Genomic DNA, 15,290 nt, shown 5'->3' on the forward strand with positions numbered 1-15,290 from the left:
GTGTGTGTGTGTGTGTGTGTGTGTGTGTGGGCAGCAGCTTCTTTCTCTTCTGTGATAATATGAGATATTATACAATATAAGCAGAGAACAGACGCCTGCAGAGAAGCTCATCCATCATCTCAAGACAACTTCCTGCAGAAACTCATTTAGACTCAACATCAGCTGGTGTTCATCAGCATCCAACCACTGGAACATCCAACCACCAGGACATCCAACCACTGGAAYGTCCAACCATCAGGACATCCAACCACTTAATCATCCATCATCTCAGGACAACTTCCTGCAGAAACYCAGTGATAAAATGTCTGACAGGCCTAACATCARTTGCTGTTCATCCAGCATCCAGCCACTGGATCATCCAACCACCRGATTATCCATCGTTTCTCCTTCCTGCTTCRTCTCCAGATCTCCTGCTGCTCTGTGTCAGAYGGACGATAAATGAAAATTCTTTGAGCGATTCTTATTTCCTGGTTTGTTCTCGTGAAGTGATTCCCGTTAAATCCATGAATGTCTTTAGGATTATTGTGAGTCAATGATGGCTCATTAGCTGTTTCTGCAGTYTGACTCTAAATAAGATCAATAATAATCACTGAGGTTATAACCAATCATGCAGCGATTGAAGCTGAGATTCAGAGAAAACCTGTTTTCTRTCTTTCAGTTCGGCTTCATGACAGCATCTCAGAGGAGGCGCACCATTACCTCATCTTCGACTTGTGAGTTCACACCYGACTGGTTAAAGGGACTGTGTGCAAGGCTCATTGCCATCTGGTGTTCAGGCTGGGAACTGCAGAGACGATCATGCACACAATACATAGTGTCTTTGCAGTCAGTTAAATATTCTGCTGAGAATAAACGAAGTGAAAACCTTCAGTAGCTGCGTTTCCAGTCACCATAAAAMGCACAAATAGGATTTACAGAAATAAACTTCTTTAATGCAAACGTCGGAGYGCCGGCGGCTGAAAAAATTCTGGTTTTTGCACTGGGGTGGTGTGGTTTTTCAGCAGTAGTGAAATTTGTGTTTTGGAAACACCGCTGTGATGTCATTGACACACTTCTCTCTAGTTTGATTTCAGCTGATTATTTGCAGCTCTGGTCTCCTTGGACYAGACCATCTGGCTCCACCAGAGCCGCTGCAGCATCACACTTCAGAAAATGTCTCATTCCAACGTGTTGAATCCATAACTCCTCTGTAAAATCACCAACTACAGTTTCCCCAAAGCACCGCATRCRTAGCTGCTCCCAAGTAGCCGGAGCTTGTTGCTCCACTGCCTGAATCAGATGCTGACGTCTCCTCTGATTGGCTGATAGATGATGAGCGCTAGCACCCATCACTGCAGGGTTTCACCCAGAAAACTAGCTGAGCCTGGTGGTCGGGGCGTYGAGGCATTCCAGCGGCAGGYCGCCGTGTGGGGGCGGCTAGCAAAGCATGGCGGGCCGCCAGGCTTATAATACCCTGGAGGAAACCCTGTTACTGCCATTATTTTAAGGACTTACTGTATAAACAAGCTTATCAATGTGATTTTAATCTCATTTCTTATTTAATGGAAACAGTTGGGTGTTTTTGACACTAGCAGAAAAAGTTTTGTGAACATAGTGTAACAGAAACGCAGCTAGTGAGAAGAACAACAATTCATGTCCATCTGCAGTTTTTTCCTGACACTTATCATCAGTTTACCATCATTTGATCTGAAATGATGGAGGAATGTCTCCTGGTGATGATCAGGGAGCCATTARAGCTTTTTATCGGCCGATTAAAACGCTCTAATGGCTCCCAKTGATGATCAGGCTGGAGCTGCCATGGCAGATCTTCTCGGCTCTAATGGCCGATAAAAGCTCAGATCTTAGACCGGCAGTGATTTACCATGCGGCTCCGTGTTCAGCCTGCAGCCATCRGGATAAATCATTGATCAGCTCCAATCTGATCTTTATCAACAGGAAACATTCAGACGRTTAAGAGGAAGTAGAGTCCGTCCAGTGACGGAGAGCAGATCAAACCTGCAGCAGTCGGAGCGCCGGCGGCCGTTAAGGATCCGGCATATCGGCGCTTTCTGGGTGTTGACTCAGTTCTGCTGTGAACCAAACACCTCCTTCTGTTACATCACATTCTGTTGTTCTGCTGCTTGACTTTCTGCAGCCAAATTCAGGATTATTTATAGAAACGTGCTGGTTTYAATGCAAGTGTTCTGTTTCTGGGTTTATTTAACACCTTCACCTCTTTGTTCATAATCTGACTCTCACATCCTGTMATTCTTTTATCCTAAAAAGAATCCGACGCATGAAAACATTTTTACTCTCAGAAAGAATCAAAACTTTATTTAATTAACTTCATTCCGTTTTATGAAATGAGTTCCAGTTAAATTCTCTTATTTCTTGATTGATTTATTCTAATAAAATCATGTGTGTCTCACTGTTACCATGACACTTCAGATTATTTCCCTGATTATTGACCAGATTATGGGGTTTCCAGGGTTACAGGTGGAGAGCTGTTTGAAGACATCGTAGCCAGAGAATATTACAGTGAAGCTGATGCCAGGTGAGAAGCACACCTGCTCCTTCAAATGTCTGGAGACATGACACCTCCCGTTATCACCTGCACTATGTGACCTCTGACCTTTACCTGCAGCCACTGCATCCAGCAGATCCTGGAGGCTGTGCTTCACTGTCATCAGATGGGCGTGGTCCACCGAGACCTGAAGGTATCGTTTGACATAAATGTTCTGGAGAAAACTGGAAAATGAAAGAGTCTCATGTTTGCTCACCAGAAATATTGTAATTGGCTTAAGATGGTTATTGGTTCTGAGCTCCATTAGCATGGCTAGCTAACAGAACTCCTGTTGATGTTARAAAATACACAGAATTAACATTGTTAGCACCAACCATTTAAACCAATGGGCAGAGTTAGCATTGTTAGCGCTCCTCATGTAAACCAGTGGGCAGAGTTAGCATTGTTTGCAACCAATTAAACCAGTGGGCAGGGTTAGCATTGTTAGTGCTCCTCATGTAAACCAGTGGGCAGAGTTAGCATTGTTAGCGCTCCTATTGTAAAGCAGTGGGCAGAGTTAGCATTGTTAGCATGTGCTCTGTGTCTCCAGCCAGAGAACCTGCTGCTGGCCTCCAAGTCTAAAGGAGCGGCGGTGAAACTGGCCGACTTCGGCCTCGCCATCGAGGTGGAGGGCGACCAGCAGGCCTGGTTTGGTGAGGCAGTCCTGACTGTAGTACTCGGATTACTTTTACTGAAACTTTATCATGCCTTCATGCTTCATTTAGTCCAAGTACTCTGTGTTGTTGTTGTTATAAATGTACATTTTGTTTATTCAGTCTTAGCTTTAGGGTTTTAAACAAATTTAGATTTTAGTCTATATTCTGTTTATTTGTTTTTTTTCTTTCAGAAATATTGTCAAAATTATTTTTATTGTATTTTTATTATAAAATAAAAATGAAACCTGYTATATAAAATACAGGTTTAATTTTTACTTTTCTGTCTTCCTCAACATGTTTTGTTCTTATTTTCTAACTCCATAACAACAAGGCATCTTCACTACCAAGCTGGCTGGCGCTTAGCAACCAGCCCAGTAGCCATGGTAACTGCGTGCAGCAGATGTTGCCTCTGGTGTAGCTGTGTAGCTTCCTCTGTGTGTTTGCAGGCTTTGCAGGAACTCCAGGCTACCTGTCTCCGGAGGTCCTGAGGAAGGACCCATATGGGAAGGCGGTGGACCTATGGGCCTGCGGTCAGTCTCTCCTCATGTCTCTGTGTTGGTCACACTCAGCTGACCCACTGCATTCTGGGTAAATGCAGCATTTCTGATCTTCAGGCGTGATCCTCTACATCCTGCTGGTGGGCTACCCTCCGTTCTGGGACGAAGACCAGCACCGCCTCTACCAGCAGATCAAAGCCGGAGCCTACGACGTAGGTCACATGACTCGCTGTGAAGTCATCGACACGGAGCGCTGCGGTTGGTCAGTCTGCTCTCCTTGCCTCCTAGTTTCCTTCCCCGGAGTGGGACACGGTGACGCCCGAAGCCAAAGACCTGATCAACAAAATGCTGACCATCAACCCGGCCAAACGCATCACCGCCGCTGAGGCGCTCAAACACCCCTGGATCTCTGTGAGTGGGGGGAGGGTTGGAAGATGATGATGATGGTGATGATGAAGACATTGATTAGGATGAAGATGATGATAATAACAATGAAATTGTTAGTGACGATGATGATGATAAGAATAGTGATGATGGTGATGATGATAATAAGAGTGAGATATTAGTGATGATGATGATGATGATATCGTTAGTGATGATGACGATGATGATAACGATAGTGATGATGATGATAATGATATTGTTAGTGATGATGATGATGATGATGATGATGATGATGATGATGATGATGATGATGATGATGATGACACAAACTCTTCCTCCCAGCACCGGTCCACCGTGGCTTCCTGTATGCATCGCCAAGAGACAGTTGAATGTTTGAAGAAATTCAACGCCAGGAGGAAGCTGAAGGTGAGGATTTTCACAATAAAGTGACAGGAAGTGATGTCATAGGGCTTGACTTCTGACGATGCATTTTCTGCTTCTGTCCTGCAGGGAGCCATCCTGACCACCATGCTGGCCACCAGGAACTTCTCCGGTAAGCTGATCAAAGGTCAGAGGTCAGGCTAGAGGCCACAGGACTCCTCATTGACTGTGAGGGTTGCAGGTCATGACCTTTGAACTGGAGGCTTGTGTTTCAGTAGCTAGAGCCTTAAAGAAATCTACCAATCAGCTGCCAGCTTTACACACAGTTAGCGGGTTAGCACTGTGTGTGTATGTGTGTGTAGGTGTATGTGTGTGAGCAGCTGCTGTGGTCTAAAGATAGCAGGAAGGGAATCCCCCACCACGCTCCCAGTCCTCCCAGTCCCTCCAGCTGGACCAATCGTGTTCAGTCATCTGCACATGGTCAGTACGGGTCTGAGAAGGAGCTGCTGCAGATGTTCTACTGGTTCTGCTGGTTCTGTTGGACCACCTCCTGTGCAGTTCAGCGCCCCCTGCTGTTACTATGCTCTCTGAAGAAAACCTAATAATATTCAACATTGAAGTTTCATTTTTAGAGGGYAAAGTCTTTCACCCCACAGCCATAGGCAAGGTGGGGTCAAAAGGTTAAAGATGTCAAAGGGCTACCAGGTTCTCAACAAGGTGGGCTTTAATCTGGCCAGAAAGTCTCAGATTCGGACTACAAATCCTCCCATGATGCATTTTTCCATCAGAATCATCGGATCGTCTCCAAGCTGCTTCTGCTCTCTGTCAAACGGATCACAACCATCTGATACGGTCCTGAACCGGGCTTAAAGGTCCGGATACTCAAACAGCTGCAGCTCAGAATACCAGGAACTATAAAACCAGAACCGGACCCGTCCTGGTGTAACCARCAGAACTGGACCTGTCAGCAGCTGGCTCAGTGAAAGCAGGCTGGTGGAGATCAAGGGTCAGGTGCTCTCTGCGCAGCAGAACCGGGCCGGGTCGGGCCCTCAGGAATGTGCCGGGCTCTGCTGCTATCTTAAGTTGCTCCTAAATTTGGCCTCAGCCCCCAGGGAGCGACCCACAGGCAGCCGGACTGCCCCCGGCTGCGGGGCAGAACCAGGGCGGTTCTGACGGGTCCGGTTCTGCTCCCTGACTTGCGATGGCGCCGCTCCTCTTCTCTGCTTTCGTTCCATTCTTTCTCACTCTGCTGCTTCTGTTTCTGTTCGTTGTCATCCCTCGCTCAGGAGGAAAGAGTGGCAGCAACAAGAAGGCYGACGGCGTCAAGGTAACACTGCTTCCAGTCACTACCAGAACCAGTACCAGAACCTACCCCACTAACTGACCGCTGTTTCTGCTGCAGGAGTCGTCTGAGAGCACCAACACCACCATCGAGGATGAAGACACCAGAGGTGAGACTCCGCCCACCAGACCTGCCGCCCAACAACAATCACCCACCAATCTGACCCTATGTGCGTGTGTGTGTGTGTGTGTGTGTGTGTGTGTGTTTGTGTGTGTGTGTGTGTGTGTGTCAGTGAGGAAACAGGACATCATTAAAGTGACGGAGCAGCTCATCGAGGCCATCAGTAATGGAGACTTTGAGAGCTACACGTATGTCACCGCTTCACAGTCCTCACTGTTAGAGGCTTTTATTCCGAAAGGCCTTTTGGTACCAGGAAGATGGTAGGGGTCACGAATTTAGCTCTCTGCTTTGAACATCTTAAAAAAGAATGAGCTGTGTTTCAGCTGCTCACATTAGCAGGGAAATACGTTCTAATTCCTCAATCCAGCGACCTAAAACATGTGGTGGAGCGCTGCTACACAAAGGCGGMCCAGGTTCCTAAAACATAATTATTAATTCTACTTGTGTTAAAAAACCACACCAACATGGTATTTTGCAGAAACTAAAGCTAAACTTCTACATTAACAAAGTACTTATTGGAAAACCAATGTTAAAACGCTACACTACCAATGTACTTAGTGGAGGCTAAAGTGCTAAATTCAGCCATGTTGATACCCACCATGCATCATGAGATGAACATAATCTCAAAATAATTGATATTTATGAGTTTTAGCATGTTTCTGTGCTAAAACTGRTTGTTAGCGTTGTATTCTTCTGTAAACCTTCATTGGCTTGTTGAATATTTTGCATTTGCTCATTAAAGTTTCTTCAGGGGTGGTTATACTGCTAGTTCTGGTCTGGCCAGAACTGCTCTGAGGTCRAGAGGTCCCAGCAGAACCTCTGTGGTACCTGCACCAGAACCTCTTTTTCTGTGTCCAGGAAGATGTGCGACCCGGCGGTAACGGCGTTCGAACCCGAGGCTTTGGGAAACCTGGTCGAAGGCTTGGACTTCCACCGCTTTTATTTTGAAAACTGTGAGTTTGTCTCAGTGTTGTGGACAGGCCAGGCCGGCTCACCTGCACAGGTAACCGCTGTGTGTGTTTCAGTGTGGTCCAAGAACAGCAAGCCGGTGCACACCACCATCCTGAACCCCCACATCCACCTGGTGGGCGACGAGGCCGCCTGCATCGCCTACATCCGGGTCACGCAGTACATCGACTCCAACGGCACGCCGCGCACCGCCCAATCAGAGGAGACCAGGGTGTGGCACCGCCGGGACGGGAAATGGCAGATCGTCCACTTCCACCGCTCAGGATCGCCCTCCACCCTCAGCAAGTAAGAACCGACTGCAGAGGCGTTCAAGCAGGCTGGGACAGACCAGACTCAGCAATTTGTCCCAGCCTTACTGAACGCCTTTACGCTGCAGCTCAGCTTTAGATGAGCTGCTAGACAATAAATGAAACATTGACCAGTTTAGTTTCCTCCAGTGTTTTATGGTTATGATGTTTGCTGTCATGATGCTTCCTCCACCGTTCTGAGCTGAAGCTCTCTTCCTTTGTTCCTCCAGCTAACGTCCTCCTCCAGAGTGGGCGGGGCTCTGATGGGGCTGCTGTCGCCTTGACAACGGGATGATTGACAGCAGGCCAGCTGTTGTCTGATACCAACCATTCAGRATTTTCTTTGAGGCGTTGGAGGAGGAGACTGCGGCGTCAGAAAGTTTCGGTCATCCAGCAGTGAATCCCATCACCAATTAACCAATCAGTCATCCAACCAATCACACGACTTTGTAACCGACCAATCAGCTCAATCCGGGCAGAGGGTAGGAAACCTTGTATCTCCAGCTGTAGGCACACAGCGCCCCCTTGTGGTCAGAAGCTCTCATTGATTAAAGTGTGTGGTTAGCTCTGACCTCTTTGATGCTACTGAGCATGTGCAGAAAGCTCTGTGCTTACATCGTCATGTCAGATGTTTATTATCAACTAATCAGAATCTGAAAACCATCAGAACCAATCACATTGATTCCAATGAGCCTGAAGTAGTCTGAGATACAAGGCTTCCCCCTGCTGGTCACTTTAGGTATCTGCAGTAATAATATTTAGTTTATTGTTATCTTTAGAGTTAAAATATAAATAAGTTGTAATATTGATTATCTGCTGATTACAGAGTTTATTATAATATCTCATTTACATAYAWACATACACACACACACCTCTACCTGACATGCACACTGCACCCTCTGGTGTTCAGAGAGTGCCAGAAACTTCCTACACTTTCGATCTTCCACTAACACCACCCACCACACCTAGGAGGGCCTAACAAGCTAGTTTAATGAGCTAGCTTAGCGAGCTGTCTGCTGCCTGCTCCTCCTCCATGGCTCCTTCAGCTGGAGGAAGTTTATCGTTCTGGTTGAAATGTTTTCCATCTAGAAACAGGAAGAGGAAGTGACCTCAGGTCYGTGGACTTGATGTCTGTAAGGCTAGTTCTGCTGGGAGATTCTAGGCACTGCTTTAGTAGAACCAGCAGGTCGTTTCAGAACAAACCCGAAAACAGACGGCCAATCAGAACCACGGACACAATACAATGGCCAATCAGAACCACAACACCATTCACATCAACCTGGTACGAGTACCAGTACCATGGTCGGTACCGGTACCAGTACCATGGTTGGTACTAGGTGTAGAGGTGAGTAAATGGATCAGGTTCTGATCCAATATATTTAAATAAAACCTTCTAAACGGTACAGATCACAGATGTTGGTCTGAAATGGATCAGAACCAGCTAAACTTCCATGATCATTAAACACCACCAGGTTCTGCTGCATATCCAGTTGGACTCATCCTACACAGTCCATCTCCTGGTTCTGGTTGGTACTCTTGTTGAACTTGTCTGGACCTCTGTCAGCAGAGCCACCAGGTTCTGCGGGTTTGTTCTGGATCGTCTCTGTTGGGTTTTTAGGAACTTGGGTCGACCTGGACTGAGGCAGAACTCAGCAGCTCCCTCTGGAGGTTGGTTCTGATGGACCCTGCATGGACAGCTCGTGTTTCTTCCTCCTCGGTGCCGGTTCTGTACAGACTGTGTGACTCTCTGCATGCTGGACTTTGTGTTTAGTGTTTGGGCTTCAGGCGCCACCGCGTTCCGGCCGTTCCCGGCTCTCGGACCTTTCCTTTGCTAGGTTTTAGCTCTGCTAGCATTCCTCATTGGGATCAATGGCGTCCGTTAGCCTTGAGCTAATGAAACGCCACCGGTGCCACTTTGATATTCTGCCTCTTCGGACCCGTTGTGTTTGTCTCTGAAGCTTTTAGGAGCTTTTTACCGTCGGGAGAATGTAGAACTTTGTACAATCAGATTCTTACCATGACGATGACGAAGATGATGATATTATACCTTCTTGTGTGGCGTTTGTATATTTGAAGCTTTTTAAGCTTCCAGCTTCCTGGTTTGGGTTTTTCCGTGTTTTAGCAGCTGCTGAATGTTTTCCCTGCTGCTGCCCTTTGGTTCGCTTCACACTGATCTCTGGGTCATTCGGAGTCCAGGCTGAGGACACAGGGGKGCGGGGCATCGGGGGCGGACCCTTATAGCTGATGTTTAAGCCACGCCCACTGATCCAACAGGAAGTTGAGTCAGAAAGCCGCTGCACCTTAAAGCTGGTACATCAGATTMTGTTCTGGTGACCTGTTCTGTTCTTTCTACTCTGAATTCATGCTTTTATATCAGTGGTGGGCACACTAATGCTAATGCGCTAACAGCAGATCTAATTTTTAGCTTCAGCGTTGTTGCTAACTTATCTTGACTTAATTTTCTGGATAAATTCTAAAGTGCTAATTTTCTCAGCTGTTTTATGAACTTTCAGTTGAATAAAGTTTACAATGAACAGCATGTAAACACCATTTTGTTATGAACTTGTAAATTATAATGTCAACATTAAAGTGGTGCTGATGGGTTGTCAATAATTTGAATGGCTTTAGTGTTAGCATTTGTTAAATACCGTGTTGTAGCGTGTTAGTATTAGCGTAGCTAACCTTTTAGCTATCGCTGCACACCACTGCAGAAAATCTTTGTTTGCGCTCCTGTCCCGTTAAGATGCTCCCCTCTTTGCTGATTGGCCAGCCTGTGGATGACCCCTGACATTTAGAGCCGGTGTTTGCTGCAGCTGTTCCTCCAGAACGTCAGCTGCAGCAGGTCTGCAGTGCAATGCCCCGTCTGGACTCCGGGTGGCGCTGCAGAGCAAACGGCTGTTTCCTACAGTCTCAGTGGTTTTTACAGTTGCACCTTCACTCTGAACTCTTACGACACTTGAAAGTATTTATTAGTGGTGAACGATGCAAAAATATCTGAGATGTCATTTTTTAGAAACTTTTGCTGTTGAAGCTGAGTCAATTCYTCTCCCGAAAAGAATCGTTCTGCTGCTGGATCCGCTTCAGGATCCGCTTCCCGACTCAGCGGCGCAGTGGCGGCGTTATGATGTGGGATCCCACCCCCCGCCGCAGCTCTGCGGACAGGAAGCAGGAAGAAGCTCCAGACATTAATAAGTTAATAAATGAGCCGGCTGAATGTATCCCTGCTGGATTAAGGTCCAGCCCAGAGAGCYGCTCTTCCTGCTTTCTGTCCCCCTACAGAACTAATCAGTGATCAATAATCCCCAATAATCCTCAGCTTTTTCTACTATGATGGATATTGTTATGTACTGTATTAACTGGACTAATGCTGCATGCTCAGTGTTTACCTGTGGGAGTCTGTGTGYGTCTGAGGGAGAGAGTGTGTTTTTAAATAGTTTCTTTTGTAGTTTTTGGAGTATTTTCTTCTTCTGCATCGTGCTCAATATGATTCTGTAAATAAATGAGATGGTCAAACTCTCTGCTTTGATTGGTCTGTTTTTCCTCCCAGTATTCACTCTAATATCTGGTTTCTAGATCCTCTGAGCTTCTGCAGCAGTACCTGGTCAGAACTGTTTAATTTGTCAGTTAGGAAAACTGCAGAATTTTAGATCGATTCTAATAATACAGTTCAATAAAACAGGAGAWAAAGAAATATGGTAAATTAATAAAACTTTAAAATGTAATATAGTCATGCATGCACATGAATAGTTTAATTAATTAAAAATTATAAACAGAAAATAAAAATATAAACTGTAGTTGCTTCAAAATAAATGTATGTTAAAAACAAAGAAATTCATGTGAAACAATATTTAAAAATGAAGAAATAAAGGTAGACTATTTGCATAATGTAAAACATTATGCAAATAGTCAAGTTCAAGATGACAAAATTAAAATCAAAGCACCATATAATTAGCAACAAAACAAAATCATRAAAATATAAAGAAAGCTTCAAAGTTTGATTCCTGTGATCAGAAAAAAAGTYGAGATTGAAGGATTCAATCTGTTAAACAGCGAGTGGAGAAGTGTCCAGCAGGGGGCAGCAGCAGCAGATTGAGAGTCTCATTATTTCTACTTCCGGTGGCGGAGCTTCCTTCCTTTCTGATTGTGCTCAGTGAAGAGACGCTTGTAAGGTGAGTCTTGCTGAGAAATAAATCCGTTTTAATCTTCCTYCCAGGTGACTATCCTACCAACCGAGGCGTGTTTTCTGACAGAATGATGGATTAAGGTTCTGTTGGGGTCTGAATTATGTCTCTGTGAAATATTAGAGCTACGTTTATGTTCCGTTTTCCTCTGTTTTTCCGCTGTGCCGTGCCGCCATGTTAGTTTCTCACGGTGCRTCCAGCAGCGGGAAAATAGAGCTGGTTTATTGTGAAAGTTGTTGTTTTAGAGATTATTTAGGGTTCGGAACGATGCGATGGGCTGATCACGGCGTTGAAATTCTTCGCCAGGTGATAAATGTTAGGTTTATTTTAGCGGTGTCTGAGGGAAAGCTAACATGCTAACATTATCCTCGCTGTGGGTTTCTCGATGTAAATGTAGAATTTACTGCAATGTTTAATAGCACATCTGAACAACAGGAGAACATTCTGGTGTCAGTCCGTTAAAAGGACTGGAACAGCAGCTTTAACTGGTTTTGGTATCGGTTCTGGTTAGCATCAGTTAGCATCCGGAGCATCAAGTTGCAAGTCGAACCTCCATGTGAGCATTGTGCCCGGTGCTTCCATTGCCGGACAGCCGCTGGTCTGACTCTGAACTTGGTGCTCTGCTTGGTTCTGAACACACCCAGTAAGATTCTGAGAAGATCCAATATCTCTATGATGTTATGGTTCTAAACAGACAGTTAGTCTGTGATGTTCTGGTTCTGATGCTGTGGTTCCTCCAGCAGACATGGCTCCCCGTAAAGGCAAGGAAAAGAAGGAGGAGCAGGTGATCAGCCTGGGCCCACAGGTGGCTGAGGGAGAGAACGTGTTCGGCGTCTGCCACATCTTCGCCTCCTTCAACGACACCTTTGTCCACGTCACCGACCTCTCCGGGAAGTAAGTGCACCCCTGGCCCGACCTCCAACTCCCAGGTCCGGTTCCTGGTTCTGACGGCCGCTTGTTTCCAGGGAGACAATCTGCCGCGTGACAGGCGGCATGAAGGTGAAGGCGGACAGAGACGAGTCGTCGCCGTACGCCGCCATGTTGGCGGCTCAGGACGTGGCACAGCGCTGCAAGGAGCTGGGCATCACGGCGCTGCACATCAAGCTGAGGGCCACTGGAGGGAACAGGTAGGCTCAGCTGGAGGTCAGGGGGTTACTGCCCGGACGTCAGAAGTCGGCACGCTGAGCTGTGTCTCTGTTGCAGGACAAAGACTCCTGGACCTGGAGCCCAGTCTGCACTCAGAGCTCTGGCCCGGTCCGGCATGAAGATCGGACGCATCGGTACTACTCACACACACACATACACACGCAGTCGTGTTTTCCATTGACTTCCATTCATTTCTACAGCCTAACCACCTTAGCCCTGACCTCTAAGCAGCGTTTCCCCTCCTGGGGACCAAAACATCCCCATAGGGAGTAGAGGTCCCCACAACCCACACTGCAGACAGAGAGGTTCCTACCAGGATATAAAGACCTGGTTTACACACACACACAAAAAATGTGTTTAGTGTTCCACCAGGTGGGTTCTGGCCCGGTTCTGGTCTAGTCTCCTCAGGTAGAAGCTGAGCTCTGATTGGCTCGTTTTCCTTAGTCACGTAGTGGTTATTATGGAATATTTGTTAAATTTGTCTGAATTGGCAGACTGGTTTGTTTCCTTGGTAACCATGTTAACAGTAATCATGAGGTCAGTATGTAATGTTAGTGTTATTGTGGTTCCCATTGGGACTCTGCTGCCCCCTGAGAGAAGTTTGTCTAAACTTAAAACTTTAGTTTCTATCTAAAGTTTAACGTTGACTTTAACTCAGGTGAAATCTACTGATTGAGTCATGTGACGATTGAGGGATTTTGGGTAATGAAGGCGCCAGCAGAACAATACAGTTTTCTACACTAGAAATGTGTAACAGATACTGACATCAGGGGTAGAGATGGAGGAACGCTGACTTGCTGAGGACCGCTCCAGGTTTTATGTTTATTAGAGGAAACGGGAAGAAGATCTGATAATCTGAACTTTAAGCCGTTAAAGTTTCTGCTGATAGTTTCTCTGATGATCTGACTTAAAGGTGCTGTAGGCTGGACTGAAACAAATCTTTACAAGAAATATGTCAGACATATTGATCACTTACAAAATAATAAAAGGGTCCCATTTCAGATCAGTGGCCGCTGTTGTAAACATAACTTCATTTTGTTTCCCATTTATATAAATACTTTTAATTCAGTGTTTGTCATTAACATCTGACTAACTTTCAGGGGAAACTAAAATAAATCAGAGGAAACTTGGTCACTTCCAAACTTTCAGTTATGAGAGTTTTGATTCAAGAGGTTGAAAATGGCTGTAGAATTTCTGGGCTAGAGATCAGTGAAACGCATTAAAAACATCTAAACAACTCAGACTTATCATAACTCTCATTCCTGGATGGTTTTTCTGCTATGCAGGCAGAAAAACCATCTGTTGCTGGGAGGGGCATTAACCTGGGATAAATTCATCATCACAATTTAATGATCTAATGTTTAAACTGTTTCCTCTGCTGTTCATTGACAATATGGAGATCAATAACTGATTAAATGTTAACTGAGGGCGGTTCAGAAGTCCTCCGTCTCTCTTTTGGCCTTAAGCAGAACCTGTCTGTGGCTCTGCCTGTTGCCATGGTTACCACCACTGGTCACCAAGGACTACAGCCTGGTTCTGTTGCCATGGCTGATGATCTGTTCGGTTCTTCTCATCAGAACCGCCAGCACTGTCCCTTTAACTGACCGCCATGTTGTTGTTCTTCTTGTGTCCAGAGGACGTCACTCCGATCCCGTCAGACTCTACCAGGAGGAAGGGCGGTCGCCGCGGTCGTCGTCTGTAATCAGCTGCTGGAATTTCACAATAAAAGCTTGTGGTTAACTCTGAGCCTGGTTGATGTGAAAATGTTCTGATTGGTTCTGAAGCTAAAACCCACTGAGCCCAGACCAGCTCTGACCAGCAGGGGGCGCAGCCAGCCAGACGTCAACATGGGGTACATGAAGGTCTATGTTGCCTTTCAAATGACCAATTTATTAATCCGAAACGATGAGGAAATGCGTGATTCTGCTCTGATTAGCATAAATGTTAGCTCCATCTAACAATCAGTTTCTGATCCCTGAAGTTTATTTCTAAAAATACAAAATCTACAGCGATATTACTCAGAAGAAAGTAAATTTTCCCATAAACTCAAGCAAATGTAGCCACACTTTAGAACATTGGCAGCCTGTACTTAAACTAAATGTGATTTACAGTGGATATTAAGTTTACGTGCCCTGATCATGTCAGGTTTTCATCATGTAAAAAAGACAGCTTTTTACACAATTTAGCAGAAAAAAACCCGCAAAGGGAAATAAAATAACCTGGCTGCATAAACTCAAACAGCTTGTTGCAGGACTTCTGGTTTTCTTCCAGCCTCAGTGTTCCTGGGAGGATCCTGTTCTATTAAAAGTTGCTCCAATCGGTCAGATTGAGCTGCCTGTGCTCAGCCCTCTTCACATGTTTCGTGGGATTGAGGTCTGGACTTTGACTGGGCTCATTGCAGTGAAGCACTTCTTTACCTTGTTCCTGTGTGTTTTGGGTTGTTGAAACATGAAGTTCCTCTGAAGGCTGAATGTTTTACTCCAACACTGACTGGTATCTTGAGCCTTTCAGGAATAGGTCCAGCTGAACACAAATAGCCCCAGAGCACGATGCTACCACCACCATGCTCCACTGTAGATGTTTTCTTTTCAACAGACCATGACATATTTTTGCTAATGAAACCGAGCCTGGATGTTTTCCTGTCAGCTCAGGCTTCCCTCTGGCTGGCCTGAAGCCCAGAAACGTGAAGACAATAGTCATCTCGTGTAGTATCCGGACAGTAGTTACAGAAACTCCTGCAGCTCCTCCAGTGCTTCTCTCGGCCTTGATGTTCAGACGTCCTGTT

The 15,290-nt window shown here is 45.8% G+C and overlaps 2 protein-coding genes across 2 annotated transcripts in view; both read left to right on the forward strand.

Annotated features, from left to right (window-relative positions):
* camk2a (calcium/calmodulin-dependent protein kinase II alpha) overlaps window positions 1-9,224 on the forward strand; it is a 16,566-nt gene extending 7,342 nt beyond the window's left edge. The window contains exons 4-18 of the mRNA XM_008401822.2: window positions 659-713; window positions 2,468-2,533; window positions 2,624-2,696; window positions 3,093-3,195; window positions 3,645-3,728; window positions 3,813-3,907; window positions 3,984-4,106; window positions 4,422-4,505; window positions 4,590-4,632; window positions 5,747-5,787; window positions 5,863-5,911; window positions 6,035-6,110; window positions 6,781-6,875; window positions 6,948-7,176; window positions 7,409-9,224. Coding sequence (XP_008400044.1) covers window positions 659-713; window positions 2,468-2,533; window positions 2,624-2,696; window positions 3,093-3,195; window positions 3,645-3,728; window positions 3,813-3,907; window positions 3,984-4,106; window positions 4,422-4,505; window positions 4,590-4,632; window positions 5,747-5,787; window positions 5,863-5,911; window positions 6,035-6,110; window positions 6,781-6,875; window positions 6,948-7,176; window positions 7,409-7,412 — 1,220 coding nt within the window. The 3' untranslated portion in view covers window positions 7,413-9,224. The remainder of the gene's footprint in view (window positions 1-658; window positions 714-2,467; window positions 2,534-2,623; window positions 2,697-3,092; window positions 3,196-3,644; window positions 3,729-3,812; window positions 3,908-3,983; window positions 4,107-4,421; window positions 4,506-4,589; window positions 4,633-5,746; window positions 5,788-5,862; window positions 5,912-6,034; window positions 6,111-6,780; window positions 6,876-6,947; window positions 7,177-7,408) is intronic.
* A 2,023-nt stretch (window positions 9,225-11,247) lies between these two features.
* Window positions 11,248-14,251, forward strand: rps14 (ribosomal protein S14). The gene is made up of 5 exons (XM_008401824.2): window positions 11,248-11,347; window positions 12,103-12,253; window positions 12,325-12,486; window positions 12,563-12,639; window positions 14,140-14,251. The coding sequence occupies exons 2-5, from the start codon at window positions 12,105-12,107 to the stop codon at window positions 14,205-14,207; spliced, it is 456 nt and encodes a 151-aa protein (XP_008400046.1). The 5' UTR covers window positions 11,248-11,347; window positions 12,103-12,104; the 3' UTR covers window positions 14,208-14,251.
* The last annotated feature ends 1,039 nt before the right edge of the window (window positions 14,252-15,290 follow it).

This window comes from Poecilia reticulata, unplaced genomic scaffold, assembly GCF_000633615.1.
Source record: "Poecilia reticulata strain Guanapo unplaced genomic scaffold, Guppy_female_1.0+MT scaffold_131, whole genome shotgun sequence".
NCBI classification, from domain to species: Eukaryota; Metazoa; Chordata; class Actinopteri; order Cyprinodontiformes; family Poeciliidae; genus Poecilia; species Poecilia reticulata.

Excerpts from the sequence above, each read along its gene's own strand:
- rps14 (XM_008401824.2), top strand. The coding sequence starts at position 12,105 with ATGGCTCCCCGTAAAGGCAAGGAAAAGAAGGAGGAGCAGGTGATCAGC. Across the intron at positions 12,254-12,324 it reads GTCACCGACCTCTCCGGGAA|GGAGACAATCTGCCGCGTGA; the intron begins GTAAGTGCACCC and ends GCTTGTTTCCAG. Across the intron at positions 12,487-12,562 it reads AGGGCCACTGGAGGGAACAG|GACAAAGACTCCTGGACCTG; the intron begins GTAGGCTCAGCT and ends TCTCTGTTGCAG.